General features: G+C 37.7%; 1 protein-coding gene across 1 annotated transcript in view; it reads left to right on the top strand.

Moving 5' to 3' along the window:
- STAM (signal transducing adaptor molecule) overlaps positions 1-13,218 on the top strand; it is a 101,596-nt gene extending 88,378 nt beyond the window's left edge. Inside the window, exon 14 of the mRNA XM_008692044.2 lies at positions 11,902-13,218. Within this exon, the coding sequence (XP_008690266.1) occupies positions 11,902-12,133 (232 nt within the window). The 3' untranslated portion in view covers positions 12,134-13,218. The remainder of the gene's footprint in view (positions 1-11,901) is intronic.
- The last annotated feature ends 3,149 nt before the right edge of the window (positions 13,219-16,367 follow it).

Raw genomic sequence — 16,367 nt, 5'->3', positions numbered from 1 at the left:
GGAGCGCGCGGGGGTGGCTGTCGGCTGGCAGCTGGCGGTGTTAGAAACACAAAAGACAGAGACGCGACGGCCCTGGAAGTGATGGCTGGGACGCCGGGTGTGGGGCGCACATCCGTGGATGCTGCAGGGTTGAGCAGCACCAACAGTAACGGAGTTAAAGTGGCCAGAACATCAGTGGAGAACGGTCTGCGATCCCTCTGTTCTGAGACAGAGGCAGAGATTCGGCCACTGCTGCTCTGCCTCTCAGAAGATGCACAGCAAACCACCAGGGAAAGCTGCCAGAGAACAAAAGCCCGGAAATACCGGCTCACAGTGTGCCCATTCCCATCCCCCCTTGCACGCTTGGGTAGTGCAGTCCTTAAGCGTCTGTCTTCGGCTCAGGGCGTGATCCCGGTGTTCTGGAATCGAGTCCCTCATCGGGCTTCTCTACTGGGAGCCTGCTTCTTCCTCTCCCACTCCCCTGCTTGTGTTCCCTCTCTCGCTGGTTGGCTGCCACATAAATAAATAAATAAAATCCTCTGCCACAGAAATAATGGATATCGATGTAACCAAATTATCAGAAATGGAATTCAGAGTAACGATGGTCAAAATGATGAGTAGAATTGAAAAAACTATTAACGAAAAGGTTACTGAGAATATAGAATCCCTAAGGACAGAAATGAGAGCGAATCTGACAGAAATTAAAAATTCTATGAGCCAAATGCAGGCAAAACTAGAGGCTCTGACGGCCAGGGTCGCAGAAGCAGAGGAACGGGTTAGTGAATTGGAGGATGGGTTAATAGAGGAAAAAATGAAAATAGAAGATGGTCTTAAAAAAATCCACGCCCACGAATGTAGGTTACGGGAGATTACTGACTCAATGAAACGTTCCAATGTCAGAATCATCGGCATCCCCGAGGGGGTGGAGAAAAACAGAGGTCTAGAAGAGATATTTGAACAAATTGTAGCTGAAAACTTCCCTAATCTAGCAAGGGAAACAAACATTCGTGTCCAAGAGGCAGAGAGGACCCCTCCCAAGCTCAACCACGACAAACCTACTCCACGTCACGTCATAGTGCATTTCGCAAATATTAGATCCAAGAATACAGTATTGAAAGCGGCCAGGGCAAAGAAATTTCTCATGTACCAAGGCAAAAGCATCAGAATTACGTCAGACCTGTCTACACAGACCTGGAATGAGAGAAAGGGTTGGGGGAGCATTTTTAAAGCTCTTTCAGAGAAAAACATGCAGCCAAGGATCCTTTATCCAGCAAGGCTGTCATTCAGAATTGATGGAGAAATAAAGACCTTCCAGAATCGCCAGTCATTGACCAATTTCGTAACCACGAAACCAGCCCTACAGGAGATATTAAGGGGGGTCTTATAAAAGTAAAAAGGCCCCCAGAGGGATACAGAACAGAAAATCACAATCTATAGAAACAAAGACTTTACTGCCAACATGGCATCATTAAAATCATCTCTCTCAATAATCAGTCTCAATGTAAATGGCCTAAATGCTCCCATAAAACACTACAGGGTTGCAGACTGGATAAAAAAACTTGACCCATCCATTTGCTGTCTACAAGAGACTCATTTTGAACCTAAGACATTTCAGAATCGCCAGTCATTAACCAATTTTTTAACCATGAAACCAGCCCTACAGGAGATATTACGGGGGGTCCTATAAAGGTAAAAAGCCCCAAGAGTGATACAGAACAGAAAGTCACAGCCAATACAAACAAAGACTTTACTGGCAACATGGCAACATTAAAATCATATCTCTCAGTAATCAGTCTTAATGTAAATGGTTTGAACCATCCCATGAAACGCCACAGGGTTGCAGATTGGATAAAAAGAAATGACCCATCCATTTGCTGTCTACAAGAGACTCATTTCGAACCCAAAGATGCATTCAGACTGAGAGTAAGGGGATGGAGTACCATCTTTCACGCAAATGGACCTCAAAAGAAAGCTGGGGTAGCAATTCTCATATCAGATAAATTGGATTTTAAACTACAGACTATAGTTAGAGATGCAGAAGGGCACTATATTATTCTTAAGGGAAGTATTCAACAAGTGGATATGACAATTATAAATACATATGCCCCCAACAGGGGAGCAGCAAGATACACAAGCCAACTCTTAACCGCAATAAAAGGACATATAGATAAAAATACGTTAATAGTAGGGGACCTCAACACTCCACTATCAGAAATAGACAGAACACCCATGCAAAAAATCAGCAAAGAAACAAGGGCTTTGAATGCCATACTTGACGAGTTGGACCTCATAGATATATATAGAATACTACACCCCAGAACCAAAGAATACCCATTCTATTCTAATGCCCATGGAACATTCTCAAGAATAGACCATGTTCTGGGTCACAAAACAGGTCTCAACCGATACCAGAAGATTGAAATGATCCCCTGCGTATTCTCAGACCACAACGCTCTGAAATTGGAACTCAACCACAAGGAAAAATTTGGAAGAAACTCAGACACTTGGAGACTAAGAACCATCCTGCTCAGGAATGACTCGATAAACCAAGAAATCAAAAATCAATTTAAACAATTTACGGAGACCAACGAGAATGAAAACACAACGGTCCAAAACCTATGGGATTCTGCAAAGGCAGTCCTAAGGGGGAAATACATAGCCATCCACGCCTCACTCAAAAAGAATAGAAAAATCTAAAATGCAGTTTTTATATTCTCACCTCAAGAAGCTGGAACAGCAACAGAGGGACAGGCCTAATCCACGCACGAGGAAGCAGTTGACCAAGATTAGAGCAGAAATCAATGAATTAGAAACCAGGAGTACAGCAGAGCCGATCAACAGAACTAGAAGCTGGTTCTTTCGGAGAATGAATAAAATTGGCAGACCGCTGGCAAGACTTAAACAAAAGAATAGAGAAAGGACCCAAATTAATAAAATTATGAATGAAAAAGGAGAGGTCATGACCAACACCAATGAAATTGGAAAGATTATTAGCAACTTTTATCAACAGCTATATGCCAATAAATTAAGCAATCTGGAAGAGATGGAGGCCTTCCTGGAAACCTATAAACTACCAAGTCTGAAACAGGAAGATATTGATTTTTTAAACAGACCAATTATGAAGAGATTGAGTCAGTGATAAACAACCTTCCAAATAACAAAACTCCAGACCCGGACGGTTTTCCTGGGGAATTCTACCAAACATTCAAAGAAGAAATAATACCTATTCTCCTAAAGCTATTTAAAAAAATAGAAACAGAAGGAAAGCTACCAAACTCATTCTATGAGGCCAATATTACCTTGATCCCCAAACCAGGCAAAGACCCCATCAAAAAGGAGAATTACAGACCGATTTCCCTAATGAATATGGACGCCAAAATCCTCAACAAGATACTTGCTAATAGAATCCAACAGTACATTAAAAGGATTATCCATCACGATCAAGCGGGATTCATACCTGGGATGCAAGCGTGGTTCAATATTCGCAAATCAATCAGCGTGATACATCATATCAACAAGAAAAGACTCAGGAACCATATGATTCTCTCAATCGATGCCGAAAAAGCATTTGACAAAATACAGCATCCTTTCCTGATTAAAACCCTTCAGAGTGTAGGAATAGAAGGTACATTTCTCAATCTCATAAAAGCCATCTATGAAAAGCCTACTGCAAATATTATTCTCAATGGGGAAAAGCTGGAAGCCTTTCCCTTAAGATCAGGAACTCGACAAGGATGCCCACTCTCGCCACTATTATTCAACATAGTACTAGAAGTCCTTGCAACAGCAATCAGACGACAAAAAGGGATCAAAGGTATTCAAATTGGCAAAGAAGAAGTCAAAATGTCTCTCTTTGCAGATGACATGATACTCTATATGGAAAACCCAAAAGAAGCCACTCCCAAACTATTAGAAGTTATAGAGCAATTCAGTAACGTGGCGGGATACAAAATCAATGCTCAGAAATCAGTTGCATTTCTATACACGAATAACGAGACCGAAGAAAGAGAAATTAGGGAATCCATCCCATTTACAATAGCACCAAAAACCATACGTTACCTTGGAATTAACTTAACCAGAGACGTAAAGGACCTATATTCTAGAAACTATAAATCACTCTTGAAAGACATTGAGGAAGACATAAAAAGATGGAAAGATATTCCATGCTCATGGATCGGAAGAATTAACATAGTTAAAATGTCCATGCTACCCAGAGCAATCTACACTTTCAATGCTATCCCGATCAAAATACCAAGGACATTTTTCAAAGAACTGGAACAAACAGTCCTTAAATTTGTATGGAAACAGAAAAGGCCCCGAATCTCCAAGGAACTGTTGAAAAGGAAAAACAAAGCTGGGGGCATCACAATGCCGGATTTCGAGCTGTACTACAAAGCTGTGATCACAAAGACAGCATGGTACTGGCACAAAAACAGACACATAGACCAATGGAACAGAATAGAGAGCCCAGAAATGGACCCTCGGCTCTTTGGGCAACTAATATTTGATAAAGCAGGAAAAAACATCCGGTGGGAAAAAGACAGTCTCTTCAATAAATGGTGCTGGGAAAATTGGACAGCTACATGCAAAAGAATGAAACTTGACCACTCTCTCACACCATACACAAAAATAAACTCCAAATGGTTGAAAGACCTCGATGTGAGACAGGAATCCATCAAAATCCTAGAGGAGAACATAGGCAGCAACCTCTACGACATCGGCCAAAGCAACCTTTTTCATGACACATCCCCAAAGGCAAGAGAAACAAAAGATAAAATGAATTTATGGGACTTCATCAAGATTAAAAGTTTCTGCACATCCAAGGAAACAGTCAGAAAAACTAAGAGGCAGCCCACGGAATGGGAGAAGATATTTGCAAATGACACTACAGATAAAGGACTGGTATCCAAGATCTACAAAGAACTTCTCAAACTCAATACACGAGAAACAAATAAACAAATCAAAAAATGGGCAGAAGATATGAACAGACACTTTACCAATGAAGACATACAAATGGCTAACAGACACATGAAAAAATGTTCAAAATCATTAGCCATCAAGGAAATTCAAGTCAAAACCACACTAAGATACCACCTTACCCCAGTCAGAATGGCAAAAATAGACAAGGCAAGAAAAACAATTGTTAGAGAGGATGTGGAGAAAGGGGATCCCTCCTACATTGTTGGTGGGAATGCAGGTTGGTACAGCCACTCTGGAAAACAGTGTGGAGGTCCCTTAAAAAGTTAAAAATTGAGCTATCCTATGATCCAGCAATTGCTCTACTGGGTATTTACCCCAACAATACAGATGTAGTGAAGAGAAGGGCCATATGCACCCCAATGTTCATAGTAGCATTGTCCACAATAGCCAAAGCGTGGAAGGAACCGAGATGCCGTTCACCAGATGACTGGATTAAGAAGTTGTTGTCCATATATACAATGGAATATTTCTCAGCTATCAGAAAGATCAAATTCTCAACATTTGCTGCAACATGGACGGCACTGGAGGAGATAATGCTAAGTGAAATAAGTCAAGCAGAGAAAGACGATTATCATATGATTTCTCTCATCTATGGAACATAAGAACTAGGATGATCGGTAGGGGAAGAAAGGGATAAAGAAGGGGGGGGTAATCAGAATGGGGAATGAAGCATGAGAGACTATGGACTCTGAGAAACAAACTGAGGGCGTTAGGGGGGGGGTGTGGGGGAATGGTATAGACCGGTGATGGGTAGTAAAGAGGGCACGTATTGCATGTTGCACTGGGTGTTATACGCAACTAATGAATCATCGAACTTTACATTGGAAACCGGGGATGTACTGTATGGTGACTAACATAATATAATAAAAAAACATTAAAAAAATGCTTTTTAAAAAGTAGATACCAAGTAGGTGGTTATTGTTGAGAATGTGCATGAGTTAATGTACTTACTATTAGCCAGAAATGCTACCTGACTCCCAGCTAGTCTGTTGTTACTGTGTTACATACTGGCTCTAACAAAGCCCTTGTTACTAGAGCTTGCTTCTGAACCATTTGGAGGTCAGCGTCTTGAGAAATTTTCCTTGGAGATAACCTGTTGGTAGGTGCTTAAACTGTGTTATACCATAAACGTGTAGCGTCCCGTTGCTTTTTTGCAGTTGGTTGCTGTGTCTGCTTCAGCAGTGAGGATGTAAACTCCCTGATGCAGGTCCTGCTCTGTATTCGAGGGCCTGTTTCCACTGATACACTGTAGCTATCAGTGCCATCTCTCAAGAAACACAGGCGCATTTCAGTAGGTGCCTTTTAGAGGTGCCTAGTAGAACATTTCCTGGAAATATTTAGCCCCCTGTACCTGGCAGATTCCTCTTTATTCTGTAGTTCTTATTCTTGGCTGACCTTCACCTTTACTAGAGTGCCTGTTTTGCCTTCCCGCCTCTCCACTGTTCCTCTTCTGTTGCTATTACAGGACCCCAGCACAGCGTGTACAGTACTTTTTTACTTGTTTATATTCNNTGCTGAACTGTATACTGAGAGCTGGAGCTAAGTCTCTTTCGCCTTTGTATGCACACTATGTACCACAGAGTTTTACACCTGTTGGAAACTCAGTAAATATTTGATAAATAAATGTTTAAGTGTTGATGGGAATTTCAAGTGCTGTATTAGGCCAGTGAGATATATTTTTTAATTTCTTGAAAAGGCTTCACAAAGGCTTTGAGGAAGTTTTTAAAAAGATAGACACACACACGTACATACACACATGTATTATACATATATTTATAAATATATAAAAATGTGTTTTTTGTGTTTAAGTGAGGAAATTGATGACAAAGTAAATGTAGGATAATGAAATTGGGAGGAGCAAGAATTGGGGTTGGAAGTATACTTGATAGAGGTGTACTGCATATTCGACTTGAGGTTTGTAATTACAAATTACAGTCAATGAGGAATTATTTTTTCTTCTATTTTTGGTAGGCAGGTTTTTAAATGTCCCTCAGTTCATACCTAGAAGCAATTTCTTATTCTATTACATATAATTTTGGTCTAGGGTCATCACTTGTCCAGACTTATGTCACCCTAGGTCACTCTTACTGATAATTTGGTAAGGTGGTACTGATGCAGTTTCCTAAACCTGCCTATAGCGGTGTTGGCATGATAGTACCATGATGACCAAAGCTATGTACTCGTCTCTTACAGTTTACTTCTATTAAACAGATGTTTACTGAATGTTTCATCTGTGCCAGAGTATGATTTAGAATTCTTTTATATTATAATTTTATATTATTATATTCATATTAAGATATGATTGACATAAAACATTGTGTAAGTTTAAGGTGTACAACTTGTTGATTTGATACATTTATATGTTATAAAATGATTACCACTCCATAGTATTAGCTACCACCTCCATCCCCTCATTTAGTTACCATTTCTTTTTTTGTGGTGAGAACATTTAAGATTTACTCTTAGCAGCATTCATGTGTCTGATATAATATTATTAGCTAGAACCACCATGCTATATATTAGGTCCCCAAACTTGTTCATTTTATAACTGAAGGTGTGTACCCTTTGTTCAGTATTTCCCCATTTTCCGCAATCCCCAAGCCCTGCTAACTGCCCTCTCCTCTGAGTTTGACTTTTATGGATTCCACATGTAAGTGAGATAATATGGTGTTTGTCTTTCTGTATCTTAACTTATTTTATTCAGAATAACGTCCTTATGTCTCTTCCAAGTCGTCACAAATGACAGGATTTTCTTCTTTCTTGTGGTTGATAATATTCCATTGTGTGTGTGTCTGTGTGTGTGTATACCCCACATCTTTATCCATTCATCCAATGACAAACACTTAGGTTGTTTCCGTATCTTGGTTATTTTGAGTAATGCTACAGTGAAAATTAGAGTGCAGATACCTCTACGAGGTCCTGATTTCAGTTCTTTTGGATATATATCCAGAAATAGGACTGCTGGATCATATGGTAGTTAAATTTTTAATTGGGGGGGGGGGGACCTTCGTACTGTTTTCCATAGTGGCTATACCAGTTTACATCCCCAGCAACACTGCCCAAGGATCCTCTTTTCCCATAGCCAATTTAATAGGTGTGAGGTGGTATTCCATTATGGTTTTCATTTCCGTTTCCCTGATGATTAGTAATATTGAGCACTTTTCATGTACCTATTGATCATTTTGTGTCTTCTTTGGAAAACCGTATATTCAGTTCCCCTGCCCATTTTTAAATTGGGTTGTTAGGTTTTTTTGCTGTTGAGTTATATGAGTTCTTTATATATTTTGGATATTAACCTCTTATTGGATATATGATTTAAAAACATTTTCTCCCGTTCTATAGGTTGCCTTTTCATTTTGTTGACTGTGTCCTTTGCTCTGTATTTTAGTTTGATGTAGTCCCACTTGTTGATTTTTATTTTTGTTGCTTGTGCTTTTGTTGTCACATCCAGGAAATTGCTGCCAAGACCAATGTCAAAGAGCTTTTTCTTCATGTTTTCTTGTAGGACTTTTAGGTCTTAAATATAAGTCTTTAATCCATTTCAAGTTCATTTTTGTGAATGATATGAGACAGAGGCCCAATTTCATTTTTCTGCACGTGGCTATCCAGTTCTCCCAACACCATTTATGGAAGAGCCTGTCTTTTTTTTCATTGAATATTCTTGGCTCTCTGGTCAAATATTAGTTGATCATTTATTTAGAGTTTCTTAGCCTCAGGGTGCTTAATGGTTAGTAGAGACAGACACACAAAAAAAATACGTAATTATAACAAATTACAAATAGAGGTACTTGCAAGGTGATTTAGGAGCCTTGTGGTTCAGGGAAGGTTTATAAGAAAATATGCTCAAGCTGTGTTATTCTTAGCCTGGAGGAAAAAAGGAAGATTTTCTATCATAAGCAAAGACTTCGTAGTATGAAATGGCTTGGTACCCAGGGAATGAGTAAACTGAGGAGTTGTGAAAATACATGACACATTTTAGGCATTACCAAACAGTACAGTGTTACTAAAGGATTAAAGTCTGCAGTGGGATGGGAGAGAGATACACTTAGATTTACTGGCAAGGATCATGAATGGTCCTAGATATGTTAAGGAGGTTGGGTCTTATCTGGGAAACCTTGTTAAAGGGCTTTAAATGGCAGTAGCATAGATGAATTTTTAGGGCCTAGGTAAGAAGCCAGGAGATTGTATATATTAGACAAGAAATGATTGTCCAGCTGCAGGACAAAATGATAAGAGATGGGGAAAGACTTATTCAGGAGATTAACGAATGATTACATATGGGTTACAAGGTGGGGAGCGAGAGCAGAGCAGTGATATGAAAGAGAAGTATTGGGTGAATTGCTGGGTTTTGCCCTCAGGTAGATAGCAGATCTTATGAATGAATTAGGAAATATGGTACAAAATGGGAATGACTGCAGTAATAGCTAACATTTATGGGGTGTTTCAGTAAGCACCAGACACTGTGCTGTATGCTTTACATGTATTCTAACCCTTTTGCTCTAATAACCTATGAAGTAGATACACTGTCACCCATTCTATAGGTGAGGAAACTGAGACATGGAGGGAAGGGCTAAGGTCCTACTTACGTAAGATACAAAACCAGACATTTTGGCTCCAGAGCTAAACTCTTAGTCTCAACATTGTATTTATTATACCAGTATTGTGACTCTTACTGATGTAAGTAATGACATCGAATCCAACTTCTTGTTATACTTTGTATCTCACAACACAACACATAGAATGATAATGAGTAATGCCTTTAACTGTTACCTAAATGGTTACATTAGTAGGTGGAATGTATCAGTAAATGACTATCTTTTATAATAATGAGTGTGTGTGTGTGTGTGTGTGTGTGTGTGTGTGTGTGTGTGTGAAGTAGAAGAGCATTGAATTTACAAATGACTGATTTATAAACAATGTAGGAATTGAAGAAAAGTTTAGAAATAGGCAGTATTTTGAAAATTTTGGGCAATTTCCCATTGTATAGATTGTTTTACATTTTTAATAGTGGTGTGTGAGGGGGTATCTCAATATTAAAGCTCTTTATATTTTTCTTTGTTTAGTTAACCTAGTGTCTTACACAGAGTAGAAACTCAAATAGCAGGTTGGGAACAGGAAGAGAGGAAGCAGAGACAGCAACAACTCTGAAGGAACGTTTTTGGTGGAATAGGAGCCATGTACAGTGGCTTGGATGGAAGCACTGACCTTGATCAGTTTCAGCAGGAGTGAATGCAGAGTCTTACCTGTGGGTATGGTACAGATAGTATATGTGGTGGGAGTAGATAGAAGGCCCCATTTATTTTATTATTATTATTTTTAGTTGATGGGGGCAAAGGGAGAGAGAGAGAGAGAGAATCTTAAACAGGCTCGACACCTAGTTGCAGAGCCTGACTGGGGGCTCAATCTCACAATCCTGAGATCATGACCTGAATTGAAATCAAACTGCTTAACCGACTAAGCCAACCAGGCACACCGGGAGGCCTCTTATAATGCTGCTTTACTTTCAGAGAAATAAGAGGAACAGGGTTATTAAGCTTTCATCTCCCCTAGTCACTGGAACTGCTCTTGTCAAGGACTAGTGATTTCTGTACTGTCAGATCCAGTGGTCACTTCCTTTTTGAAATACTGTCTTCACTTGAGCATGACCATTCTCTCTTAGTTTTCCTTCCACCTTATTGCCACTCCTCAATCTTCTTTGCCTAGTGCCTCTTTATCTTCCTTTTTTCTAGGTCTAGGGTTTAAATAAGAACTACTTATTTCTCTGTTTGTAGTCACTTCCTAGGGGATCTCATTCAGGCCCATGACTCTGAACACTGTGTGTATGCCAATGACTCCCTAGTGTTATTTTTAGTTCTGACCTCTCAGTTGGACTCCATGCCTGTCCATTATCTTTTGTGAATCTCCTAGGTTTCTCACTTAATGTGTCTACAATTGTACTTTGAATTCTCCCTCTCCAAATCTACTGTAATCCTTATCTGTAGTCTTCCTTTTCAGTGAATGGACATTCTGCCAGGTACTCAGTTCTAAAATTTCAGACAATCTTGACCACTTGCTTTTAGCAGATTTTGATGGCAGTGCCTTCAAAATCTGATCCTTTCCTCTCCTCTTTACCATGTCCACTGTGGCTCTAGCTACCCGTCATCTCTCATCTGGACAATTGTAGTAGCCTCCTTTCAGGTATCCTCGTATCTATCATTGGCCCAAAGTGAGTCTGTTAAAATCTGAATCAAATGACATCAGTCTTCTGTCCAAAACCAACCAATCAGTATCTTCATCTCACTCAAATATAAGCCAGAATCCTTGTTATGGTCTACAAGGCACCACATATTCTAAGGCTCTCCTCCCCCCTTAATTCTGCCGTTTTATGTTATGCTGTTCTCTGCTTTGCTCACTCTTGTCTCCGTCATGGTTTCTTTTCTGTTCCTTGAACATGCCTGGCATTTTCTCTCCTCAAAGGCTTCTGTATTTGCTGTCCTCTTTGCCTGATATACTTCCCCCCCACACACCCCAGATAATCAATATGACTCCCTCTCTCATGTTTTTCAGCTGTCTTTTCAATGTTGTTTACCTACCTGCCTTTTAAATGTTGTCTATCTACCACTGTTCACAAACTGGAATCTCTTGTCCCAGGTGCTCTTGGCCCTCCTACTGTGCTTTATTTTTCTTCATACCATTTATTACCCCTTGACCTGTTATAGATTTATTATCTTAATTCTCCTACTAGAATTTAAGCTCCCTGATGATAAGGACTCTTTTTCCTTCTTTCTATTTATAATATCCCAGTGCCTAAATTAGCAAATGTTTGGCTCTTATAGGTATTTAATAAATATTTATGGAATGGATTGAATGAATGGATGTTTAATGAATAGCTTTCCTTTTTATCTCTAAATGGCTATGTAAGTCAGTATTGATCTAATTGAGTGTTTTTTCCCCCCTCCACAGCACAATGGTCAGTTCTGTTCAAGGAAATACATATCCCAACCAGGCTTCAGTATATAGTCCTCCTCCTGCTGCTGCTGCTGCTCCTGCTGATGTCACTATATACCAGAATGCAGGAACTAATATGTCCCAGGTGCCAAACTATAACTTAACATCATCAACGCTGCCTCAGCCAGGAGGCAGTCAACAGCCACCTCAGCCACAGCAACCATATTCTCAGAAGGCTCTGCTATAGGACTTGGGATTCCTCTTTGTGGCAAATATCCGCTAAATGCCGCTGACAATGTTATGAGATTCTTTAATATCTTAAGGTTTGTTTATCCTCAGCTTCTAGGAATCTATCTTGGTCTACAGGTTCAAATATTCAAGAAGGTAGAACTCTCTTCAATTTGCACTGACTTTTTAGAGGTTCTCCCTTCCCCCTCCCCTAGAGGAATGAAACTACTTACATTTAATTCCTTTCATAATATGAAAGAATCGATACAAGATTACTTGTCTCATGAAATTACCTGGTCTGCAAAAAGTCAAACTTACAAAAAACTGTTGTGGCAAATGTTATGTACATATATTGCTGTGTAACTTCATTAGTGGCCATTTTGAATCACAATGGTGATCATGTGAATATATTTAACACTGTTAAATTAATTTACATTGCTATTTTATTTTAATCATGAACAACTACCATGTTTCATAATGTTTTGTGTAAATTTAAAATACCCTATCCCTTTAAAATGCAAGAGAACAAAGCTGTAGCATATTTACGTGAAGGCATTATGTTGTCCATGTTTCAGTTTCACATTAAACTGAACCTTTCTTTGACTAATTATGAGCTAAACATATGTATTTTATGTCTTTCTGTAGCCTCTGCGTACTACTAGCTGTCATCACACCAGCGTACAGTAGCTAAATTTTTGGTTCAGTTTTAGCAAATGATGATGTTCCCTTTTAAACTTTTACATTTTGGCGTGATATTTCAGAATATTGTGGGACCATGAGACAAAATTAAGTAGGATCACATTCTTTATATCTTTTTTTTAAAGGAATAATGTTGATTTACTTTTTCCTAGTTGAAGATAGTAATTAGATTTCTAAGCTGTATACTGTGTTTATTGGTGGCAGTGACACCAAAGATAGAGGCAATGGATAGAAGTTTTTAAACTGGAAAGGAAACATGAATTACACTACATTTTCAGAGTCTCTTGTAATTATTTAGGATATATACAAAATTTGATTCATCTGTCTTTTCCCACTATTAGTCTTTTAAATATGTCTTTAACACATTGTATCCTTTAATTGTTCATTAAAATGGATATAAGTAGATGTTTCAAATTATTCTATATTCCTGGTTTTACTTAATGTAAGTTTGTATATTTATTCTTCAAACTGGACTTTGGGGCTCATCTCTCTTAAAGTTCTAATGGAATTATTTTGGCTTCCTATTCAGGAGTATTTTTGAATGAAGGCTTTCCTTTTGACCTACAGGAAATATGTTTTCCACTGACATTTTAATCTTCTTAAATATTTATTTCCCTGGTTGTGCTATACTGTTATTTAATACTGTTTAAACAACTGAAAAATTGAGTTCAGCATATTAAATGAATTGACTTAACATGTTTCACACCATAATGAACATTTAATTTGTATTTTCTAAGACTACTGTAATCAGGTAGCTTGTTCCTTTACTTTTTGACAAATGATTCCATCTGTGGCAAGTAATCTTAATGGTGACTAATGTTATAGGTTCAAATTTACAGCATCATTTTCAGCTTCAGTATATCACCCTAGTGTTGTGTTATCCTGAGTTTAGAATTTGTTGCCTTCAAACAGTAATTTTAAAACTTGAATTCACACTTCATCCTAAAAAATTTTTAATATATTGTTTCTTGATAAATGTTGTTAAACAGATTATGATCTTTTTCACTCCAATTTGAATATTTTAGTTTAACTGATAGACTTCTTCCCAAGTCATACTGTATTTCTCTTTGTCTTTTGATGAATTTCTGTTTATCAATGGCAAATATATCATTTTCCTAGTTTATCTTGATATCCTTCATGCTGTAACATCAATTATAGTCTCTAGTATGCTTTTTGACCTATAAAAGTCAATGAATGATGAGATGAAAAAAAGCTGCCCTTATTACAATGCATATACATTTTTCTTATGTATTACTAGCCTTACAAAGGTTTAAATGATGAGCACTTAAAATTAATACTGTATTAGTTTGTGCTTTGCATTTATTTGGTATAAAAATTCTAGATAGAAAAATTCCAATGGAAAAGAATCCCTGGATTTTCCATCATTCAGATGACATGGCAAGGATAGAAACAGGAAAGGACCAGGTAGGAGCACAAACGATTTTGTTCTGAAACCAGTGTATTTGTCGTACTTTCAAAAAGTCTTTTTAAAATATAGCTGCCCCCTCCCTTTTTTGAGTAGAATTATTTATAAAATGAATTAACTATAATGTAGATTTCTGTGAAGCAAATTTTTTTTTTTTTTAAGATTTTATTTATTTATGTGACAGAGAGACAGCCAGCGAGAGAGGGAACACAGCAGGGGGAGTGGGAGAGGAAGTAGCAGGCTCACAGCGGAGGAGCCTGATATGGGACTCGATCCGGGTTCGCCGGGATCACGCCCTGAGCCGAAGGCAGACGCTTTAACGACTGCGCTACCCAGGCGCCCCTCTGTGAAGCAAATTTTACTTCCGTTTATTTCCTTTATAGAATTTGAGGGTGTATACATATGAATTTTTCCATGAGTGTGGAAAAGTGTATTTGAGTGTACCTACACTCATGGAAAAATTCATCCAGTTACTGGGTAGCATAAGTAACTGACAAACCGATGGCCCGTTGAATGTGATAATCTTATCAGTGCCATAAGCCTGCTAGGACTAATGTATAGTATGTACTTACTGTGATTTTACAGTCTTTCCAATTCTAGGATCATCCTTCTCTGTACCTCTCACTCCTACTCAGTGAGGGACCATTTTAGGGGCCTAGAGATTCCCATCTATTTATGTTACAAACTTCTGGAACTTTGTTTCTATACCTTAATAATTTTTGTATTTAAAATGCTTAATAGACCACTAACATTTTTTAGTACAGTTTTTATGTATATATGACATGTATAATTCAGCTCGGAAATATCTTTAGTCCAAAGCTTCAAGACATACTAGTGTCCTATGTGATAAACTATGCAGCTATAAAAACTATTATTTCCTAAAATGAGATCCATTGGTATTACTGATCAAATTGCTCATCTGTTTAATACTTTAAAACCACACTTTTCTTTTTCTCATCTGTTTCCTTCTTGGTTTATTATTTTATTAGCAGTTATACTAATAATTACAGCTTTCTGATATATCACTTTTTAAATATTTAATAACAAAACTGGAGTTTAAAGTTTTCATTCTTATATCATTTTCTTTTCCTTTTTTTAAAATCAGCTAACTGCCTGCACTCTTCAAAATAAAATATATAGAAGAAACTTAGCTAAATATTTTCTGAAGGCCTTATGTTCAGTTATCTTTTTAGTATTCTTGTTAAGTATCTAGATTATTTTCTATACTATTTATGATGATATGCTCCCCCCAGTTTTTAATCAAAGCTGAGTTTTATGTATTCTTTTTTAGTATGGCCTCTCTTTGAAATTATAAAACTTAAGTAATTTTTTCTGAAGTTTTCCTAGCTTCAACAACATTTTTTTCATTATGTTCTAGAACATTTTAAATCTTAGTATTTAAAACCATATATTTCCTTGCTGAACAAAATTTAGCATTTTATTTATGATAACTTGTCATTTTGTGCTTTGCTGATTTTCTCACTCTTTATCTTATGCTAATACTCCCCTCTCCACGGTTGTCTGTTTGCTGCTGCTTACAAGTTTCTTAGAATTTTAGATAAGGATTACATATTAAATTATTGAATCAGCATTCTCTCAGATAAAAGCAAGAAGGACTGGTTTTAATAATCTTCTAGTGGTCAGAAACTTAAAAATAGATTTGTCTATTTTAAAGAAGAATTGTATCCCAGTTTTTTTTTTTTTTTATCAAATACCTTCATCAGTAACAAATATTTTTAGGTATACAGCTTCAAAATACGTATGTATATATATTTACAAATTGTACAGGTTCGACTGTGGCAATATATATATTGTACATTATGCAACACTGAAAAATAGACATCTTAGAAGGGTCAGAGAAAAAGAATATTAATAGAAATTCTAATATTTTCCTTCTGTATCTCTGGTTCATTTTGTCTGTGTCCTAGGAGGTGTCTATCTGATTTGGAGACCACTGCTTTAGAGGTTAAGATTAGACAGAGAGAGGGAGTGGGAGATTATTACTAAATTGGCCTGTTGAAGTAAGTATCTGATACTACAAATGGTGCTTTTCCCAGCAACTTTTAATGTTGAGAATTTTCAGACCTACAGAAAGATTGAAAGAATAATAATACATTGAACACCCAAA

This window comes from Ursus maritimus, unplaced genomic scaffold (genome assembly GCF_017311325.1).
Source record: "Ursus maritimus isolate PB19 unplaced genomic scaffold, ASM1731132v1 scaffold_31, whole genome shotgun sequence".
In the NCBI taxonomy this organism is placed as follows: Eukaryota; Metazoa; Chordata; class Mammalia; order Carnivora; family Ursidae; genus Ursus; species Ursus maritimus.
The sequence above is the reverse complement of the archived record's forward strand: the minus strand, read 5'-3'. Positions and strand labels throughout refer to the sequence as shown.